The 22,351-nt window shown below is 37.5% G+C and overlaps 1 protein-coding gene across 1 annotated transcript; it reads left to right on the forward strand.

Moving 5' to 3' along the window:
* The first annotated feature begins 3,689 nt into the window (after positions 1-3,689).
* rffl (ring finger and FYVE-like domain containing E3 ubiquitin protein ligase) lies at positions 3,690-21,889 on the forward strand. Its single transcript, XM_046862577.1, is given in 8 exon segments — positions 3,690-3,833; positions 4,556-4,623; positions 12,749-12,948; positions 14,392-14,787; positions 16,751-16,819; positions 18,701-18,911; positions 19,121-19,276; positions 19,279-21,889. Coding segments are annotated over 6 exon segments (1,041 nt in total). The 5' UTR covers positions 3,690-3,833; positions 4,556-4,623; positions 12,749-12,762; the 3' UTR covers positions 19,302-21,889.
* The last annotated feature ends 462 nt before the right edge of the window (positions 21,890-22,351 follow it).

Consider the following 22,351-nt stretch of genomic DNA (forward strand, 5'->3'; position numbering starts at 1 on the left):
TTAAAAAAAGCACAATCTAATTAACATCTGGGTTATAAGTTAAGAACTGTTAAAGTATATTCTAAACCATATAGATTGGTTTGTCTGCATATTCAGATTAATCAAACATGCACTCAAAATGATTTCACTCGTTTAACTGGCTAACAGAATGCTTGAATGCTTTTGTGGAGTATTGGCATTGAAGAACTAAATTGGGAATGATTATTTGGTCTTTGCGTGTGCGCTTCAACTTCCAGACACTAGAGGTCAGACGTTTTCTCCTCATTCCGGTACTTTTTATTCCAGTACTTTTTTTGTATTCTAAAAGCATGCACCAAGAGAGAAAAACACTGGTTTCCCACTTACACCTCAGCTTCTTCAGAAGACAAGAGTTGCCTGGGTACAGAATGTCTGTTTACTTCCCAAACCTTACTGTGCTAAATGTGTGGGTGTTTACACTGGAATAGTACAAACCTACAAAAACCTGGCTTCTTGAGACTTTTATTTTGAGATGACTGCAGTGATGCTTTTCCACAAATAATCAATCAGGCTTTTTATATTATATCAAAAGATTGGCATATAAAGGGGGTTTAGAGTTTTTGGGGCATTTGGGTAGTTGTAACCTTTAAAACAATTCTGACACGAAGAGTAGGAAAGCAACACCTTAACGGTATATGACATTAATAGGCATCCACCCACCACCCTGCCTGCACTCTTTTCAACACACTCTCCATTACTTTGCAATGTTCACCCTATGTACCTGAACTCCTCCACCTCTTCTCCCTGCAACCGCACCACTCCACTGCCCTCCCTCTCATTCACACACACACACTTACTTACTCCTTACTCCTAGTGACTTTCATTCCCCTTCTCTCCAGTGTGTATCTCCACCTCTCCAGGCTCTTCTCCACCTGCCCCTACTCTTACCACAAATCACAATATCATCTGCAAACATTATAGTCCATGGAGACTCCGGTCTAACCTCGTCCGTCAACTTGTCAATCACCACTGCAAACCGGAGAGGGCTCAGAGCCGAAGCTTGATGCAGTCCCACCTCCACCTTGAACCAGTCTGTCGTTCCTACTGCACACTTCACTGCTGTCACACTGTCCTCATACATGTCCTGCACCACCCTCACATACTTTTCTGACACACCAGACTTCCACATACAATACCACAACTTTCTTGCACCCTGTTGTACGCTTTATCTAAATCCACAAACACACAATGCAACTCCTGACCTTCTCTATACTTCTCTATCAACATTCTCAAAGCAAATATTGCATCTGTGGTGCTCTTCCTCGGCATGAAACCATACTGTTGCTCACGGATGGTTACCTTTTTTCTCAGCCTGGCTTCCACTACTCTTTCCCATAACTTCATGGTGTGACTGATCAACTTAATTCCCCTGTAGTTACTGCAGGTCTGCACTTCGTCCTTATTCTTAAAAATTGGTACCAGCACACTCTTCCTCCATTTCTCAGGCATCCTCTCACCTTCCAGAATCTTGTTAAAAACTTTATTGCTATCTCATCTAAACATCCCCATGCTTCTACCGTTATGTCATCTGGTCCAACCAACTTTCCACTCATCCTCTTAATCGCTGCTCTTACTAATCCTATCCACTTCCTGCTTCACCATCTCCACATCATCCACCCTTCTCTCTCTCTCATTTTCCTCATTCATCAGCTTCTCAAAATACTCTCTGCACCTTTTCAACACACTCTCCTCTCTAGTCAACACACTACTATCTGCATCCTTTATTGTTCTAACTTGCAGCACATCCTTCTCAGCTCGGTCCCTCGGCCTGGCAAATTGGTATAAAATCATCAACATTACCCAATTCATCACATTACAATAAAAATATGTATAATATGGTGAACTTCACGGTTGCATGTCCCATACCATGTACCTGTGCTAATGACCTGTTCGCTCAAAACCTGAAATGGTATACTATGTGTAGTACGATCCTCAGACTACGTTTTTTTTTTTTTTTTTTTGAGCAACATCAATTTTTCCAAGTATGAGTCCAAATGTATGTTTGCGGTTTACTACTTCCCAAAACGTACAGCTGTAGAGCAGTCACTTCATTTGCAAAATAAATTTCAGAAAACTGAAATCTAGTCCACCTGTGCCCCCCAGAGCATTACCAGACACTACACAGTTGTGTATTTGGTAATGTGACTTACATATTGAGTCAGAAGCAACAACTGGTCATTCATGATCATTACATCATTACTGTGTTTTAATAAAGATGTGTTAAAAAATTACGGTTGTTGTGATATTTCTGGTCTTTTCTTCGTTCTTCTTGCATTGTTGTTTTGTTTTGGAGACAAAGTGAGAGAGGTACAATTGTAAGATGGTTTGGACATGTGCTGAGGAGGGACATGGAGTATATTGGTATAAGAATGCTGATGTTGGAGCCACCAGGAAGGAGGAAAAGAGGAAGACCAGGAGGAGGTTTATGGATGCGGTGAAGGAAGACATGCAGGTAGTTGGTTTGAAAAAGGCAGATGTAGAGGACAGCAGTATAGAGAAGGATGATCTGCTGTGGTGACCCCTAATAGGAGCAGCCGAAAGAAGAAGCAGCTGACTTATTGCATTGTTTTCTATGTTAAATTTGTTTTTGGTTTTTTTAATATCGCATTTAACTGCTATATAAAACGTTTGTTGTTTTTTGTCAAGGTTGGAAACATTTTTGTCTTGATTTCATCTGGTGTAATCATCTGATTTTTTTTGTGTACAATCGATCAGTGATTTATTGAGGCTTATGGATCATGGCAACAACATACATTTTAAATAAATATCTGCATTTGACCTCTAAGTGGGGACATGACTGTAGAATAAATAAATACACTGCCTGTCCCAAAAAAAACAAGTCACCACCTGGATTTAAGTATGCAAATAGGTAAGAGCCTCCCATTGGATAATAACTGCATGGATGATGATGTTTCAGCTGGGAACAAGTTATTTAACCATAGCTGATGCAGTGAGCAGCTTCTCATTTCTTAAACAACTATGTTGGAAGACATCCTTTGGTAATGAAAAAGATGTTAATCTATCTCAATAGGGTCAAATTATTGGCATGCATCAAGCAAAGAAAACATCTAAGCAGATTGTTAAAACTACTCAAATTGTCTAAGAACAGTCCAATGTATTGAAACTGGAAGGATACTGGGGAACCAATGTCTTCGAGGGAGAAATGTGGTCGGATAAAAATCTTGAATGATCGTAATCAGTGATCACTTAAATGTTTGGTAAAATCAAATTGATTTTAAAAAAGATTGGACTCTGGAGCAATGAAAGAAGGTCATATGGTCTGATGAGTCAAAGCTAAAGGCGATCCAACAAAATATTAGTGTGTTACTTTTTATTTTTTGGGACTGGCAGTGTACTTTTGTGCAGTTGGTCAAGTTACAGTCGGTCAGAACACAGGCTGGCAGGTGATATGGTTCTCATTTCACCATGAGTAAGGACTTTAAGGGCAAGGTTGGTTCTAGAAAACAACACACCAGCAAGGCAGCTGAAAATCCCAAATGTTTATTAAACAGTTTATTTGCAATGCAATACAAAATTGTTTATATGTTTAATCTTAATGTTATCACGTTTCAGAGATTCCAGATTTTCTTAAATAGAATGAAACTCAGGTTTTGGTAGTGTGCGCTTGAATTTGGAACACAGCCCCACGCAGTTTAGGACGCGCCTTTGTGGCTCCGACGTGCGCGCGCCCGGTCTTGTGACGTCGCCAAAGGTCACGCGCACGCAGTACAAAACTACCAACAATAGCGAATGAGCCGTTGAAGTGGAATTGAGCGAGTTTTCACCGAGGACGGACTCTCTGGCGCCAGGTTATGGTTTGTGACTTTTTATATTTGGTTAGACTGGAAACACAATTGTGGGATTCCAGTATTTGGTGGACTTGTGGAAACTTCAGAATTTTCGACAAGTTGTGGAGAGTGTTCGGTTTTTCCAGGTATGGCGAGCTGTCGGTTAAGTTTGAAGCCGCCGCTGTAACTGCTAGCAGGAGGATCCTCACAAACAGTGAGTTGTTAGAAATCAGACACGATGAGCTTCCAGCTGCTTCACCTGGGATTTTATTTTAAACTGAAACTTCGATTTTGAAGTTAAGTCCAGGACATGTTTAAAGAGTTATAATAAAGTTTTAATTTGATTACTGGACGGATTGAGTCAGCTGGAAACTGAGGTATAGTTAGTTATGAGCATTTCTGACTCTGACGACTGATTAGATTTTCCTTTACACTGCATGGTAGAAATGCTGCTAGTCCCAACCCAGTCATCTCTCACCACCCTATTGTTAGGATTTCGGTTTGTCAATTGTGCCAATTCATTGTCAGGTTTTCAAAATTTACCAGAAAGAAACGGACACTAAATTGCCTGATTCAGTTTCCTGTTCACATGCTCACGTTGGCTTGCTGATGTGTAAGTGTGTGTGTGTGTAAGAGATCAGGTTTCCTCATAGAAAAGTGGAAGTGTGTGTCATGGGATTTGTTATTCCCTGCATGTTGCAGTGAAGATGATTATGATGATGGACATGTCGGTGTTGTCCTCTCTGTAGATGTGTGATATGAGCTGCACTTCTCTCAAGCTGACACTTTAAACAAACATCAGTGGATCATCGCCAAGGTAAGGACAGTTCATCAACCTTCAACTTATTTCAGTTTTTAACCCTCGGGACAGTTTTGAGATTTAAAAGATCAGATCTTTATTCACTACGCCTGTAGTCTGTAAGTACAGTAACACAAATGTGACCCCAGACATATATTTGTCTGGACCAAATTCAAAACGAAGCCGATTTACTCAAACCTGCCATTGTTAATAGTTGAGTTATGTTTATACTATTCAGAATTCCATAATCTAAAAATAATAAACTTTTGGTTGAAACAGACCAGTAACTTATTTTAACTTATTATATTTTCTCAACACTTGAGCAATAACAGAAATAATTGTGTTTTTTTTGGCATTGACACACGTTCAGACAGAAACTGTGACGTTCTGATCTACATTATCAATATAAAACTGCATATTCTCTCGTATGTAAAAGTAGCCCCAGCTTGAAAAGGACATCACACAAATCAAAAGATTATTTTACAAATGCATACAATTTGTACAAAACTGTGCTTTGCATAACAAACATAATTGACTGACTCAACTGCTGCACTTGGACTTAAAATGCATGTGTATTTAAATAAACAGGTTGTTCTTTTATCAGGGAATTCTATTGTCATTTTATATATATATATATATATATATATATATATATATATATATATATATATATATATATATATATATATATATATATAATTACTACAGAAGCAATGACTAATGGCTAGTATTTTCTTGTCATGGATTGTTCAGTTCCATGATGAACTCCAGAGCATGGCTGAGGTGATACACAAATTCCATTATTACCAAATAATAATTTAACAAAATTTGATTTGTGCAAATTGTATTAGACTGGGTGGAAAGGGAGGTATAAGTTAATTGTCTATTTCAGGTATGTGGACAGTCGGGTTCTTGCCTGGTCATGTGACCGAATGAAGCACTTAGGGTTTTGCTTCAGGTGTTTATCCCCCACACTTTCTCCTCGTCCACCCACTACTTCCATCCACCTCTCATGGGAGGGTGAAAACATGCATATCCTCCATCGGTTCAAACTGATGCTCATGCTGTGTCTCAGGGCACCGGGACACACTTGGGGACAGCTCTATTGGCCATCTTCTTTATACATTAACCTGTGATGAACTAGTCTCTTGGACACTTGGCACTTGGTAGCTGTAACTTCATTAGGATTTGAACTTGAGATCTCCTGACTATAGACTAAAAATCAAAACACATTTGTTTGCAGGTGCAATTGCACTGTTGTGGCTAAGCAATGTAGGTCAACGTACCTGACAAGCAAATAACAAGGATTAATTTCAAACTGCATTGATAGTTGAATGTTTAAAGACCACCTTCCAGTGACTGCAATCTATTCAAGTAATCATGACTCAGCTCCAGTCATTCGTCCAACTACAATCCTCACAAATATGAAGGGGCATGTATTAAAGGATCTGAAGTAACAGGCATTTTTTTTTGTCTGACTAAGTGGTGAAAAAGTCTCTAGGCTGCAACTAATATAATTTCAGAGGATATATTTAATGTAGTCTACTTTGCAAATGTATGTAGGCATTCTACATTGCTGTCTTGTGCTTTAACTAAATAAATAAAGAAATCAGTAACATAAAATAAGACTAACTTTCTCTTATATTAGTAGTGCGTAATGGTGTGTTTTAATGTATCTAGTTGCTAACTATTATGAAGTCCAAACCAATTATATAATATATATATTATATATAAAATTTAACAGAAATGTTTGTGGACACATTAAACTGTCACACAAACATGTGGTTCTTCTCCTGATTATTGTTTGGAGATGTAAGTAAACATTTATCTAGGATGTCATTGTATGCTCTAGTATTAGTATTGCTATAAAGCCCAAACCTGTTACATGAAGGCAAATGCATGGTTTGTAAAGATTGAAGTGGAAGAACTTAAGAGGCCTGTACACCGCCCCTCAACCCCACCAAACGCCAGACACTCGTCCATCATCAGTGGTTCATCAGAAGTTTGCAAACAATAATACAACAAATAATAATAAAAAAACACTAGTCTTTCAAAAGACACTCATTGAAAATCTTGCTGTCACTAGCAAAATGTGTGCGATCGGTGTTGTACAGCTGTTTATTTTGCTTACTAGCATTAGGAAGTGTGCAATTCCTAGAAGTGATGCAAAAACTAGAAATGTTTTTGATTAAGGGATTAGTGAAAGAACAGAAAGTCACTCTGTTGCTCAAGTATGATGATAGCTGGCACAAAGCAAATGTATCTGTTACTTTGTGACTTCATTGAATGCAGGGATGTTTACAAAATGAGAAACTGGTCCCACATGGGGGACAATGGGAACTGATCCCATGATTCACACAAACAGTTTTAAGAAGTTTTAAAAGGCGGGGCCTTTTCTGTTATTACGGCATTTCCCTCGGTTAATGTTCTTTGCATGTGATTTTTATGAATGAATATTAGTATAGATGGATTTGTCATTTATTCACTGTCACTATTTAATATGAACCATACTGGTTAACTAAAGATTTTCAGATTGTCAGTATATTCATTTTAAGCAAATTTTTAGATTCGTAAATCTAATTTTGTGTCTAACGTGATACAGTGCAGATAAATATGGTATTTTGTAGAGGAGGCTGAAAATAAGACAGTTGTTAACCAGCTAATTTTTAATCATTATTATTATTAATAATAATTATGATTTCAGTCATAGCTTATTGGGAGTTTTAGAGCGGAGATGTAATTGTTGTTGTTTTCAAATTTTCAATGAGGTCATAAATGTTCAGCATATTTGGGCTTAGTAACATTTAGCGGTAAAGCTATAAATAAGTTTTAGGGCATAGAAAGTCTTCAAGGTGGCTGTTTTTTTAGATTCTCAGTAAATTGTCAAGCTGCCCTTTCTGCCTTCTTAACTTCAAGACAGAAAATGAAGAGGCTGCTGTGACACCAGCAATTAAGTTGTTCAACCACATTAAATCTAAATATATATTGGCCACCCTGCCCTGTAACCCAGGTGTGCTAAAGCCTAGTAATGTAAAATGCATGAATCTGTGCTGTAGTTTCTTCAGACAAAAGCTGCATAATGTTTTGCGATTATAGTAAGCAGCCAGTAGTGTTTTATATCCTGTTTCTCTGCAAGCTCTCTTGCCAGAGCAGTGTTATTGTGTGTTTGGGCCTGTGGTGTGGGGCTGTACAGAAGCACTGACAGTAGCAAGTCATTTGGAGCGCAGGGACTAAGGGAGTGCCCCTGCTGACTTGTTGAACTTTGCAACGCCTGCTGTGCTTCCTAATAAAGGCTAATAATGAATAAAAGGAATATAAGTTGCAGATGGCATCAAGATGATTTTTATTCCCATAGGCTTTTAAAAATACAACCAATGCCTTTGATTAATCTCAATTAAAACATGGTGTTAATATGGAGTATTTTTGTCACTTTAAGTTCCACGACTATATTTCTTTTAGATTACAACAGTCACTCTTTCTATGATTTCTTAAAACATAGAGGGAACTGAACCATTTATTTCAGTCAGCATATAATAAACTATTTTAGTATATTTTACTCTACAACATCAAAATCAATTATTAAATATTCAGAAAAATTAACTATTTATAGTGAAATGATGACCAATAAATGTGATATGAACATGTACTATAATAGTAGAATGCTGGCATGGGCTGTTGATGGCGCTATTAAAATGTGTATTTTTAATGAATCATTGGATTTTAAAAAGCCTTATATTTGTATATACAATACTTTTCCGCCACATGTGATTTCATATGATCATTTTTGAAAATGTGCACAGACTTGCTTTGCTAAGACATGTTCCTTTCTGTTTGTCTGGAATTCACTGAGATGTTACCATATTTTTTATGTCAACAATCTTTATATCTTCCTGCAAAACAAATGTTACTTTCAGTCTGTGCAAATAAACACTAAGGTGTACACCAAAACGCAGACATTCCCTAAATTACTAATTACTAATAAACGCTGATTCCCGAACAAAGCTATCTACAGTGAGGAAAATAATAATTTGAACACCCTGCTATTTTGCAAGTTCTCCCACTTAGAAATCATGGAGGGGTCTGAAATTGTCATCGTAGGTGCATGTCCACTGTGAAAGACATAATCCAAAAAAATCCAGAAATCACAATATATGATTTTTTAACTATTTATTTGTATGATACAGCTGCAAATGATACAGCTGCAAAATGTTGTTTGCAATTACAGAGGTCAAATGTTTCCTGTAGTTTTTCACCAGGTTTGCACACACTGCAGGAGGGATTTTGGCCCACTCCTCCACACAGATCTTCTCTAGATCAGTCAGGTTTCTGGCCTGTCGCTGAGAAACACGGAGTTTGAGCTCCCTCCAAAGATTCTCTATTGGGTTTAGGTCTGGAGACTGGCTAGGCCACGCCAGGACCTTGATATGCTTCTTACAGAGCCACTCCTTGGTTATCCTGGCTGTGTGCTTCGGGTCATTGTCATGTTGGAAGACCCAGCCTCGACCCATCTTCAATGCTCTAACTGAGGGAAGGAGGTTGTTCCCCAAAATCTCGCAATACATGACCCCGGTCATCCTCTCCTTAATACAGTGCAGTCGCCTGTCCCATGTGCAGAAAAACACCCCAAAGATGATGCTACCACCCCATGCTTCACAGTAGGGATGGTGTTCTTGGGATGGTACTCATCATTCTTCTTCCTCCAAACACGTTTAGTGGAATTATGACCCAAAAGTTCTATTTTGGTCTCATCTGACCACATGACTTTCTCCCATGACTCCTCTGGATCATCCAAATGGTCATTGGCAAACTTAAGACGTGCCTGGACATGTGCTGGTTTAAGCAGGGGAACCTTCCGTGCCATGCGTGATTTCAAACCATGACGTCTTAGTGTATTACCAACAGTAACCTTGGAAACGGTGGTCCCAGCTCTTTTCAGGTCATTGACCAGCTCCTCCCGTGTAGTTCTGGGCTGATTTCTCACCTTCCTTAGGATCATTGAGACCCCACGAGGTGAGATCTTGCATGGAGCCCCAGTCCGAGGGAGATTGACAGTCATGTTTAGCTTCTTCCATTTTCTAATGATTGCTCCAACAGTGGACCTTTTTTCACCAAGCTGCTTGGCAATTTCCCCGTAGCCCTTTCCAGCCTTGTGGAGGTGTACAATTTTGTCTCTAGTGTCTTTGGACAGCTCTTTGGTCTTGGGCATGTTAGTAGTTGGATTCTTACTGATTGTATGGGGTGGACAGGTGTCTTTATGCAGCTAACGACCTCAAACAGGTGCATGTAATTTAGGATAATAAATGTAGTGGAGGTGGACATTTTAAAGGCAGACTAACAGGTCTTTGAGGGTCAGAATTCTAGCTGATAGACAGGTGTTCAAATACTTCTTTGCAGCTGTATCATACAAATAAATAGTTTAAAAATTATACATTGTGATTTCTGGATTTTTTCTTTTTTTTTAGATTATGTCTCTCACAGTGGACATGCACCTACGATGACAATTTCAGACCCCTCCATGATTTCTAAGTGGGAGAACTTGCAAAATAGCAGGGTGTTCAAATACTTATTTTCCTCACTGTATATAAGGTTCCAGAACAAAGGTGGCTAGTTAACGTTAATGTACTACAGCAGCCTGCTGGGAAAAGTCTTTAAAATGATGCCTCGTGTACTTGTATCTGTTTAATCGAGGTAAGGTCAGTTAAAAATGAATTGCGGATGCCGTGCTGTGAATTTTTCAAATGTCTTCAACTGTGATACATGATGATCTACTTTAAAAATGTTCAATAACAAGGCATTCCCAGACCTTCATCTTCAATGGTGTTGTCTTCATTTAGAAACTCTTACCCCAGGGCAATGCGAATCTGTCTGTGTAGCCATGGAAGCAGTTGTGTCTTTGTGTTTGACTTGGGTTTCCAGTGTAGACTATTAATAGAGGACAGTAGAGTGCTGGTAGTCCTGCCTTTGCTTCCTTGTTATTGGATACTTTCGTTTGTTCTAGCGTTCTCTTTCATGGGTTTGCTTTCCACATGGCCTGTTGGTGCAGGCCTTTTTTTTTTTTTTTTTTTTTTTTTGCAGGCAGGGAAAAGTTATATATCATAAATATCATGGGGAAATGTAATTTAATGAATGTTTATCAGTTAATTATGGGTTAATTAGTTTCTGAAAATGTGTCATAGCTTGAGACAGCAACATGTACATTAATGACAATATTAGCACGAAGGCCCATTTTGTATTTTGGCCACATTAAGAAGCAAATATGATATAAATATGGTTGTGGTTTTGGTTGAATGAGCTGTGTTTAAAGCCAATGTAATATACAATACTCTGTATACTCGCCCCTGTGACAATAATAAGAATAATAGTTCTGGATTATGGTTGTGCCTAGTTAATACAACACGATTTTCTAAATCAAAGGAATGTGTCAGTTGTTTAAAATACACCATTTATATCACCTGTGATCTGTTGTTTTGTGCTTGTAGCATTGTGCACACTCATGATGTTTGTGAGCCTTTTTGCATTTGCTCATGACTTTTTACCTAGAGAGATAGATCCCAGCTGGCTTCATCCCCAAATCCCACTTTCTCATGAAAATAAACATGAGAGCTTTAGTGTCTATTTGTTCTATCTTAGCAAAAACAAGATACAAGAAGGACTGTTTAGGGAAACAACGAAGAATATCTTTTCTGGGGGGGGGACTAGTTATATAATGAAAAGAAACATAGCTATTTTATAAATATTTAGCTGTTTTTTGTAAGTGAAATGATTGTGCTTACATTATACATTCACTTTTTTCACAGAAATAGATGGATTTCCTCTCGACTTAATCCTAGGAAGAAAAAAACAAAATAGATACCAAGGAAATAAAACAAAAGTAGTTTAAAAAAAATGTATTCTCATATGCATGCATCTTACAGTAAGAGCCAAATAATGAATGTTTATTAAGGGCTAAATATATAGTTAATACATATAGCATAGCATATAATAGCAATAGCATATTTCTCACAGGACTAACAGAAGGGGGTTTGTACTTTTACACTGTAAATGAAGTCATGATGTTCTCTGTAGCTGGAGGGAAAGGAGCTGTTTGGAATCACATTGCAAATTATTCCCAAGCGAGGACATACACACAATAAATACAGTAAGAACCCAAATAATGATGGCATTGTGGCTGTTTGCATAGAAATGAGTTCCTATCTTTGTCAAGTTATTTATATAAACAAAATAAATAACAAGTATGTGTAATATTAGGTTTAGACACTACTGAAAACTTACAGATTTATATGGGCAAGGACAAGGGTATCAGGATTAGAACCTGATTTTACATCACTATCAGCTTTGGCTCTGGTTTTTAATGATGGAGGCTCCAAAGTGCAGCATCAGAATGTTGGTGCAATGCAAACAAATATGTTTCGAAACTGCTAGGCTTGTGTGCTTTCTTTTGTGTTTTTCAAAATGAGTGTCATCCTAGTAGGAGCTGTGTGGCAAGGCTCTTGTATCTCAGCCTGAACACACTCTGAATAAATGATGGGAGTCCTACTTCAGCAACCGAGCACCAAGCCACCTGCTGGTACTCTGACCTACTAAATTCACTCCTAAGTGCTTAAATCCTAGTGTTCCTGATAAGAGGAGTAAACTTTAGTCTCTGAAACAGCAATTTCTGCTTCCAGCTGTTTCTCCAATTCCAGAGAGGTTTTCAATTACTGTCTTTCAAATAACCAAGATAAGTCCATAATGTCTAGCGGCTAACAGGAGCTGTTCAAGGTTGAAACGCGTAGGCCAACTGTATGATTAGGCAGTGCTCCATTAAGGAAATGCCAAACCAGGCAGTAGGCCGCAAATGAAACTTGTGGTTTCATAATGCATGCATTTGTTTATGCAGATGCACACTTATGATTATACTGATAACATGCTCTAATGTTTTTAGTACTTTGCTAATGATAGAAAAGGAGATTTGAAGCCCTAATTCGCATCAGGAAATGAGTAACATCAAGTTATTGTAATTGATTCTCTACAAGTAGCCCAAGCACCTAGCCTGTCCCCCCAATTTGTGATATGTAATATTTGCATATTAATCATATATTGGACTGAAATGATGGCAAATTGATTTTAAAATAGTTTCATGATTTTGTCTCTGATTCCTCAGGAAGTGTTTGGAGCATGTGGGCCAGTTGTTGTAACTGGCTCTGTCTGGACTCATCCACTGTGGAGGAGAACAGTAGTCGCAGATCTAGCTCACGCCATCAGGCGTATACTAACTCGGGCTACAACAGCTACCCATCTCCCACTGCTCCGGAGCACATATGTAAGGGATGTGGGGGCCGTTTTGATGCTCTTGAAAGAAAGGTAAATAACATTCGCATTTTACTCAGCTCTGAGGTACGCATAAGTGATTATTACTAATATTTAAATAAGGATTTGTTTTTTTGTTTCATTATCTAAATCTCATTTTATATTTGTGCTTATTACTGTATTTCAGGCAGATGAATGTTTTAGATGTTGAATGTATGTGCTGGATTTACTGTCTCTTTAAACTACTGTGAAATAGACAGACGAGGATGTCGTACCGGATTTTAGTTAAGCATGTGGAAATGTCTCATTCTTAGATTATGGAGAAGTTGTTTAATGACCGAAAAATATCTATTATGGGATTGAATACATTTCAGAGCTGAAATTCTAAATAAGATGTGTTAATAAAATGCTTTGTAGCCTGCATGAGCCTAATTAAATGCAATTTCCTGTTGTACGCAGGAAAATCTATGAGGGTGGCTTACTGGGCAAAAAAGATATTTGCTTGAGCAACTTCAATGATTGTTTGTGAAATGTCTTGCGATTTGAAATAATTTCCAGTACAGCAGCCATGCTAAGAAATCTCCTGCATCGTATAACACCAATTGGGTATATTAGGTTTTGGTATTTAGTGATGTACCTAGTGATTAGTTGATATGCTAAATTATACTAATTAGTGGATGTGCTAAAAAAAAATAAAAATAAAATGAAGACCTTTAAATACAAGGTTTTTCAAGCTGAAAAGCAACTGCAAACTGAGCTAAGTAGATGCTTCAGGTATAAAAAAAAAAATTAGATCAAAAGCAATATTGGCATTTAACTTATGCATAGTATGCCTAGTATGTGTGTCACTTTAAATAGACCAGTATGAAGAAATCTTGAACTTTACCCGATATCATGTGACTTTTTAGAGCATGTTGGAGGAATCTGGGATTTTCCTGTTTTTAATATTGTAGTAAATATCAGCCACTCATAATATGGTTGTTAAATAGGATTTAAGTCAAGACAATTTGTCATTTCAACCATATAAAGCTGAGGCTGTACACGGTGAAATAAAACAGAATTTCTCCAGAACCTTGGTGCTACATAAAACAACAAATCCACTTAACAGAAAAACACAGAACTAAGGACTAAAGTAAGTGTCCTCGCCACATAAAGAGCATTGTGTGCAACCTGGTGCAAAGAGACGAAATGAAATGGTGTAGGACAAATACACAAAATAGCGCCCCAGTAAAGCTACTGTGTATTTATTTACTAAACACAAGAAATGGACAGAGCACCGCAGTATGTTTGAGCTACTTTGGACTTGCAGCCAAAAAATAGCATGTAGTCTAAACATGCCATACACTGTGTTCTTAAAGTTAACATGTAAGAGTTTTAATAGGATTTCTTTTTATTTGCCATTAGTTATGAGAGATGGCTAAATATAACAGTGCTGGCACATCCTGTCCATGACTCAGAGCTGATGATCACTTTTTTTGTTGTTTTTGTTTATCACAGCATGTATGTGTAGACTGCAAAAAGAATTACTGTAGTCGCTGCTCAGCCCAGTTAGAGCCTCGTCCGCGACTCTGCCACACTTGTCAGCGTTTCCATGGTACGATGTTTGAGCGGGCGGAGCTGATGAAGCTAAAAGTTAAAGACTTGAGGGACTACCTTCATTTGCATGAAGTCCCAACGCAAATGTGCAGAGAAAAAGAGGAGCTTGTAGAATTGGTCCTCGGTCAGCATACTCCTACCTCTGACGTGTCAACACCAAGCGACGAACATGTACACACATCCCTATCTGAGCAGGAAATGATTTCGGAACCCAGCACAATCAGCGAGCAACCCTCTACAGGGAGTGGAGTTATGACAGACCTGACTTCCCAGTCACAGAGTGCAGTGGACGAGCAGGTAAGGAGAAGAGGAGGGGCTTCTCACTGAACTCTGTGCAGTTATAAAAGGTTTTTCAAATGTTTCCAATCTGAAGTTTGGCAGGTCAAATAGTTATTTAACAGTAGTCTGTTAAGAGATATAGTAGTTTAAAAAAATGTAATACAATGGCATGTACTTTTGGATAAAAATAAGAAAATAAATAAAATAACTCCTGAATTTAAGTATTATCCAAAACAGCACATCCCCCAAGTGTTTTATTGCACTAATACCACAGTAATTTATTTAAATAATAATTTAAAAACAAATGTATACATAAAAAAATACTTGATTTGTGTGAGGTAATGAAAAACTTCAAATTGACACAACAAATGCAGTTTCACATGAAATGGCAAACCCCTTCCATTTTCTGTCTCTTGAGAAAATGTTATACTGCAGCTTTATCCCAATTGTTACAAGAGGCTGACTATTTTCATTATTCATTACATAAACAATGTCTTATAGGTTTTCTAGCAGTTTCCCACATTTTTAAGCCTGTTCATGTAGAGCACATTTGCCACACGCAGTACAAAGTCCCAGTGTAAATTTCCTAGTACAGGAGAAATGACATTTATGAACAAACACATTATTATAAACGTAATTTCAACTACATCTGCGAATATTATATATGAGATGTACTTTTATAGACCTTCATAACACATTTGTCGAATCAGACAGATGAATTCCTGTGATTGGTTTCATTGTATTGTATGTTTTGGTCTCCTGCAAAAGAAAAACAAATGTTTGACACTGGACTTTTGTTCTGTTTATTTTGAAACATTTGGGAGCAGTGTTAAAAATAAGAAACTGGAAAATATAAAGGGTAAAGTCTGTTCTTGGGAAATTAATGGTTTGGAAAAGAAAAGCAAATATCTCAGGGCTATTCCATAGTGACCATGGTATAAGCACATTGTGTATTATGTGACATTTTTTGAGGGTGGGGTCCTACTTTAGTCTGCACATGAACTTCTTGCTTTGGTTTGCACCTGAATATAAGACTGTGTCCTGACTTGGTTTCAGTTTTTTGTTTAGATGTACATAAGTTTCTATAACACAGTTTTAAAACCTCAAAAAATACTCACACTATACTCACACCACAGCAAAACTGACTCACTTGTTTAGAAAGTCATCTTTCTAAAAATTGTTTTATATACATTTCTTGTCAGGTTCATGATGTAAAGGACTTATGTTATGTAGTTTTTATGGTCATCGCTAATGTATAATAATTTTCTTTTCACAAGGAAAAAAAGGAAAAGTACACACTGCAGTAACCGCACTCCTTATCACTTTAATGTGCCTTGCTGGAACAAATTGCTTCAGGCCTAATTGGTGACAATGTCACTTTATGGTAGTGACATCATAAACATAGTCCTTTTAATGTGGTCTGTTCTTGAGGCAATGATTTTTGAAATATTGAAACTATCTGAAACAGTCCTGTTTTCTTTGAACTCATTTATTTATTAAAATACTGCGCTTTTTAAAACCGTCACTGCACGTTATCGGCCGATTTTGTCCGCTGACTAACAGACATTTAGATGGCAAATTTGGTCAATAAAAATGAGGAAGAAAATATTCATGACTCATCCTGAATTCAGGACCATATTTTAAATTTGGATACATAAAATGAATCCTTTTCTCTCATCAGCCAACAAAATAAATTCTCCCAATCATTAATCTACAGTATCCGGTATATCAGTCATCCCATCGTACTTGTGCCAATTAGCTTACATGTGGTGTATCATAAGTGGCTTTTATGGAAGAAAGTCATGTCTGTCAGCATTGACTTCCTCCTATCTATACCAGTTATAACCACCTAGCTCTTTCAGGTGCAATCTAACTTAGGCAAAACTGTAAACCAATGTATTTAAAATAGAAAGAAGTGGAGCTGTCAGGACGTGCAGCAGTTTCCTGTGGCTTATTATGGCTGTGATTTTTTGACCTGTAGATTGGGTCAGTGGCAGAAGAGCCAGTTGATGTTGAGGAAACAGAGCTTCAGGGGGCACAGGAATGCCAGGTAGCCTTACATCAGTGCTTTATATATCTGCTGCTGCTGCTACATAGCTAGGAGTGTGAAACGAAGAAGAGGACAAGAGGGGGAAAAAAAGTTTGAACTTAATTTATCTTTGCATGGCTTGTTAATTTTGTTGTGCTTAAAGATGAACATTTGGGCACCAACTTGGAGGACAAAATTGGGTTATTTTAAAATGTCCTCTCCTTCATTTAGTTCCTAGCTAATAGACTTAGACCATGCTCTGCTTGTTTTCTTTTATCATTATTTTATAGCATTTATTCACTCAGCATGATATTTATTCTTGATGTCAAAAAGATCCAAATGTGTTCTAGTCTGGAATCTTTTTACTTATTAACTAGTAGTATAGAAGTTTAAAGAAGTAAGTTTTTAAGTTTATTTAAGTATAAACATGCAGTTTAGCAATGCTCTTTAAAGTTGTTGAAAAGCTCCAGCTAATTATAATTCACCTTTTGTTTTTTCTTCTTTAAATAAAAGAAAAAAAAAACAGGGTTGCGAACATAAGTGAGTCGTGTCAAAATTAGACAATTATGAGATTAATGATGTTTAAAGCAGTTTCCTATAAAAAAATTCCCCAGAATTTCCTAAAGGGTCTGGTCTTTAACTAGTAGATGGAACACTAAACAAAACTATTTAGTTTGCATTCAGTACTAGAAAGAGGTAGGGAATGTTTGACAGATACATATTAAGTTATACCTTCTTAACATCTGTAGAAGCTTGTAGACATTAAGTCAGAGCTTTCAAGGTTTTGGTAGTAGTCACGAGTTCACAATAATGGACATTTATAACTTTGGAAATGCTATTACTGAATTTCTCCTATTACTGGTGGTCAGAGGAAAGTCATTGTTTTAATTTTTTTTCTATTTTTGCTTTGTTCGTTGTTTTAGTAAATCATAGGCTCAATAGAGTTTAATCCGAGATCCATTAAATATCTCAAGGTCTTTGTCATTGCCCAGATCAGAAATGCAGTTTAGCCATAGCATGCTTGAAACCAGCCCTGCTATTTACTCAGTAAAGAGTGTTGTGTGTGTCCTGGTATGCATGATAGCACATGGCTGGATTTTCTGGCTTTTCTTCTTTTGCTTTCTGTCTTTTGCATTGAATTGCTTTAAGTGGTTGCATCGTGGTTGCGTGGGATTTCCCATCCGTCAGCAGTCACTGCATAACTGATTGAGCTGTGACAAGTCACATTTTTTGGGCATGAATTTTTACAAAGTGAATATTTCTCATTATAGATTCATGTTCTGGTGATTAAAAAAATCATATCTTGGAATCACCACACACAAATTCCCCTTCTTTACCCCGGCCATGTGGCATTTTTCTAGCGAGCACTTTTGTGAATTAATGTGGATCTACAGGATTTTTTTTTAGACACATTTGTAGCCATATAGACTTGCTAAGACCTAAAAACGTACTCCATGCCAAATTCAGAATCTGTCATATTAAAAAAAATAAAAAAATGCTTTGAGGATAGTGAACAACAAGCCGGGCTCTGCCTTCTACTGTTGCACCTACTTTATTTAGCAGGACCAGAAAAAGAAATCTAAAAATGTTTTATTATTATTATTCTATTTATTCCCATGCAAACAATAGATAGTGGGAATGTAAGCAATAATATGACCTATAGGAGAGACTGCGCCCTTGATTTCACTAAGCTCATGCAGCCTTTTGCAAATTGTGTTGTGGTATGAGTTACAGGAAGTGGTTTACTAGATTGAAATAGTCCTAACATTGTCCTTAAATAGGTTACAAAATTCAAGATCAATTGTCTTTTCCCTCCTATAAACTACCTCACTTATTATGATTATTTTCCACTTATTGCCATTTTTTCATGCATTTCTTGGTATGTTCCTTTCTCACTCTCAGTCATCAGACTCGGATGAGCCGTTGCCCTCGGGTCGGCGGGCTTCTCTCTCAGACATTTCCTCAGTGGAAGATATCGAGGCTCTCAGTGTGCGTCAGTTAAAGGAAATCTTGGCCAGGAACTTCGTCAACTACAAGGGCTGTTGTGAAAAATGGGAACTGATGGAGCGAGTCACACGACTCTATCATGACCAGAAGGATCTGCAGAACCTGGGTGAGTTATCTACGCATTCCTGTGATGGTGTTAAAGGGTGAACATTTACAGCAAGGTTTGAGGGTCCATATGTTTGATTATAAAATAAGTTATATATGTGAACATGGACATAGATCATACTGTTAAAACTGTAGAAAGGAAGCATGGTGAGCAACATGCATACTGACAAATGAGAGATTGAAAGAATTGAAGTCTTGTGTTCCATACAGATTCTACAGAAGCGACCACCATGGAAGAAAACTTGTGTAAGATCTGCATGGACTCGCCGATCGACTGTGTGCTCCTGGAATGTGGACACATGGTCACGTGCACGAAGTGCGGCAAGCGCATGAGCGAATGCCCCATCTGCAGACAGTATGTAGTCCGGCTGTGCACGTTTTCCGATCCTGAAACAGCATCTTTGGTCAGGGGATTACGAACTCTATCTCCTCTTTTTGATCATCTTGATATCAACACTTTGCCCATGAAGAGCCTTCTTCACTCGGCTGCTTCATTTTAATTACCAGCAGAGGTGAAATGGTTGAACTGGGAATAATGGTGAAAACTATACACTAGCAATAATTTTTCCCTCTGTGTCTTCTGTTTAGCTGTCACGCAAGTTTGTGTTGATTATTTTCAAACTACTGGACTTATTACAGAGCTGGAACGTTACATGGGATTCTAGATAGTTAAATATTCTAAAACATTTCCCACAGTTCTGTTTTAAACCAGAATGACCAATATCTGTCTTTTTAAATTGACATTTCTTGGCATTTGGCAGATGTTCTTATCCAGAGCGACTTATCCGGACTGACTGTCCACACAAATACACTGGTTACTTGGAATACAATGGCAGCGGGATCATGAGCTCTCCAAACCAAAACTTACTCACATTCCCAAATAACAAAGCTTAATTGTACAATGTCAGTATTGCATACCTGCCCAAGCAAAACACAACACTGACACTCCCACGTCACGACATGATGACGACTGTAGCCTACATAGAGCCAACTTTGTGTGAGACATGTTTGACGAGCGTGATGAAGCATGGCGACACCATGACAGGCCTGAAAAGTCACTGAATACCACAAACTCTAGGTGATTTTGAGCATGCAGTCAGATAAAGACTGACAGGAAGCATCTCATGATGTCCTATTCTGACAGGATTGGTACCTGTTATTAAGGGTAGAGAAGTCGTTTCTTGGTATGTAAGAATGAAATAATGCATAGTACTCAAATATACTAATCTTCACTTAGAGTGCATTACTTGTGCTACTCTTGCAGTGGTTGATGAAGATACTCGCAATTCATCTTCACAAGTGAATTATTTTTTGTTGTTTGGGTTTTTTTTGGCTTTTTATTTAGTAATTATAAATGATCCATGAGTGATCACGGATACAGTCTGAGCTGAGTCTAAAGGCTGCCAGTTCACAAGCCAATGTAGTTAATTTGCTAAAAAAAAGCTGCACCAGAATAAAGGGAAAAGGACAGAATCCCTGTGAGAAATCTTTTCTTCGTGATGATATACTATTCACAGAATTAGTTTATTTTTCTATAAACCTACTCAATGCTGCACAAAACGAGTGATTGTACAGAATTTAATATTATCATTCAAAACGACTGTTTCTGTAATTAACAAAGAGAATCCTAATAATACGATGTCGGGTTGAGCAGGCGAAGACTCGCTATTGGATAAATGAGAAATGGTCTAATTCCATTTTGTGTGTGTGTGTGTGTGTGTGTGTGTGTGTGTGTGTGTGTGTGTGTGACATTTAGGTGTACAGTAAAGCTAACAAGTGGGTAACGTTTTAATGTTCTTTCCACCAGAGGCCTTTCATCTAAACCTGTAAAGTAAGCGACCAGATTTGTGCTGCTATTATCACTGTTAAATTAGTTTGACAGAACGTAATCAAAATCCAGAGTGTCTTCTCACTTATTGACTTTAACTGGTACTTGGTACTCTATTGGTACTCTATACCTATTAAAGCTCACAATCAGTTCAGTTTAAATCAGATATTGCAGTGATTTAGTATTTAAAAGCTTTTCCATTTTGAAAAGTCAGATGCAAACCAGGCTTCACTGGAAACATTTGCAGCCTCTTAGCCTCAGGAACTCCGGTTTGAGGAAATACGTGAAATATTAGCAGCAACTGCTCTGTGCACTGATGCAAGTCTAGATACTGTGCCAAAATAAGATTACTGTCTCTGTCTATGGCACTCCACAGTTCAAAATGACTGCTAATACATCTCAATGCCTTCAGATTTCCCAGATTAGTGAGAACTGATCATAAAAGTCATTTATGCTGAAGTTCGTTTTGGACAGAGAGCTGAAACAGAAATGTGCCTTTACTTGTTCATGAAGCTTTGCAAAGTCTGCAAAGCAGATGCACTTTTATAGAACCAAATGGGATCGTGTGAGAACTGTGTAACACCTTGAAAAGACAGCACCTTAAATCATGCCAGATATTGCGTGATAACGCTTTAATCCTCCCTCCCCCCCTTTGTAGAGGGGCTTTCCTACATCTCAAAAGGCTGCTCCGATCTATTCATTTGTTTATCTTTGGGACATTTTTCTCAAAAATCACTTTGAGCATCTGGAATTGTTTTAATCCAGGGACCTGCACAGTTCTCAGATGCTGTAGAGTCGCCAGTGCTGATGACTTATTCAATAAAAACCTATCTGTAACATAATGCCTTAATATTCTTTGTTTCTCAACAACACTGAACTTATTTCGAACAAGTCTGGGACTTCTATTAAACTCATTCAGAACTTTAGTACAATGTATATTGTAATGCTAGTTTTTCTTTTCTTTATAGGGAAGACGTTGATTTGGAAATTCCTGATGTTTTAGATATGGGTTTTCCTTTTTTTCACCAGATACAAGGGGAATTAATGTCAACAGAACAGAGAAGTTACTTTAAAACTGCAAACTAGATGAACTAATTGGGTTTTCTTGTGTGTTGTTCTTTTGACTGTTTTGTATTAAAATGCTTCTTGGATTTTGTTGTCATGGATGTTTTTTTTTTTTGTTTTTTTTTTATTATTATTATTAATTTTAATGTTTAAATGAGTTATGATATGTAGAACAGGAGGACAAGTTTATCCAGTTCCTCAGTATCAGTTGGTAATGGAACGCTGCACACTAATGCATTCTGTAACTGTTCAGACTGGGGTAGAAAAATCAAAAGCAGCATTACATAATGCAGTATACAGTAACTATTGGCACACTCGGTAAGATGGTTAAGAAATATAATGACCTCAGAGAGCAGAATATTGACGGAACATGAAGCACTGTCATTTGTTTAGGGGCTCCTTTGCACATTTCAGGATTCTGCTAAGACTGTCAGTATGTCAGTATGGCTTAGACTTATAAGGTGATAAATATTGACTAGCGGTTAATTCAGACTTAATGAAATATTAAAAGCACTGCATTGTCATAAATATAACTCTTAGTGCACTGA

Source organism: Silurus meridionalis, chromosome 12 (assembly GCF_014805685.1).
Source record: "Silurus meridionalis isolate SWU-2019-XX chromosome 12, ASM1480568v1, whole genome shotgun sequence".
NCBI classification, from domain to species: Eukaryota; Metazoa; Chordata; class Actinopteri; order Siluriformes; family Siluridae; genus Silurus; species Silurus meridionalis.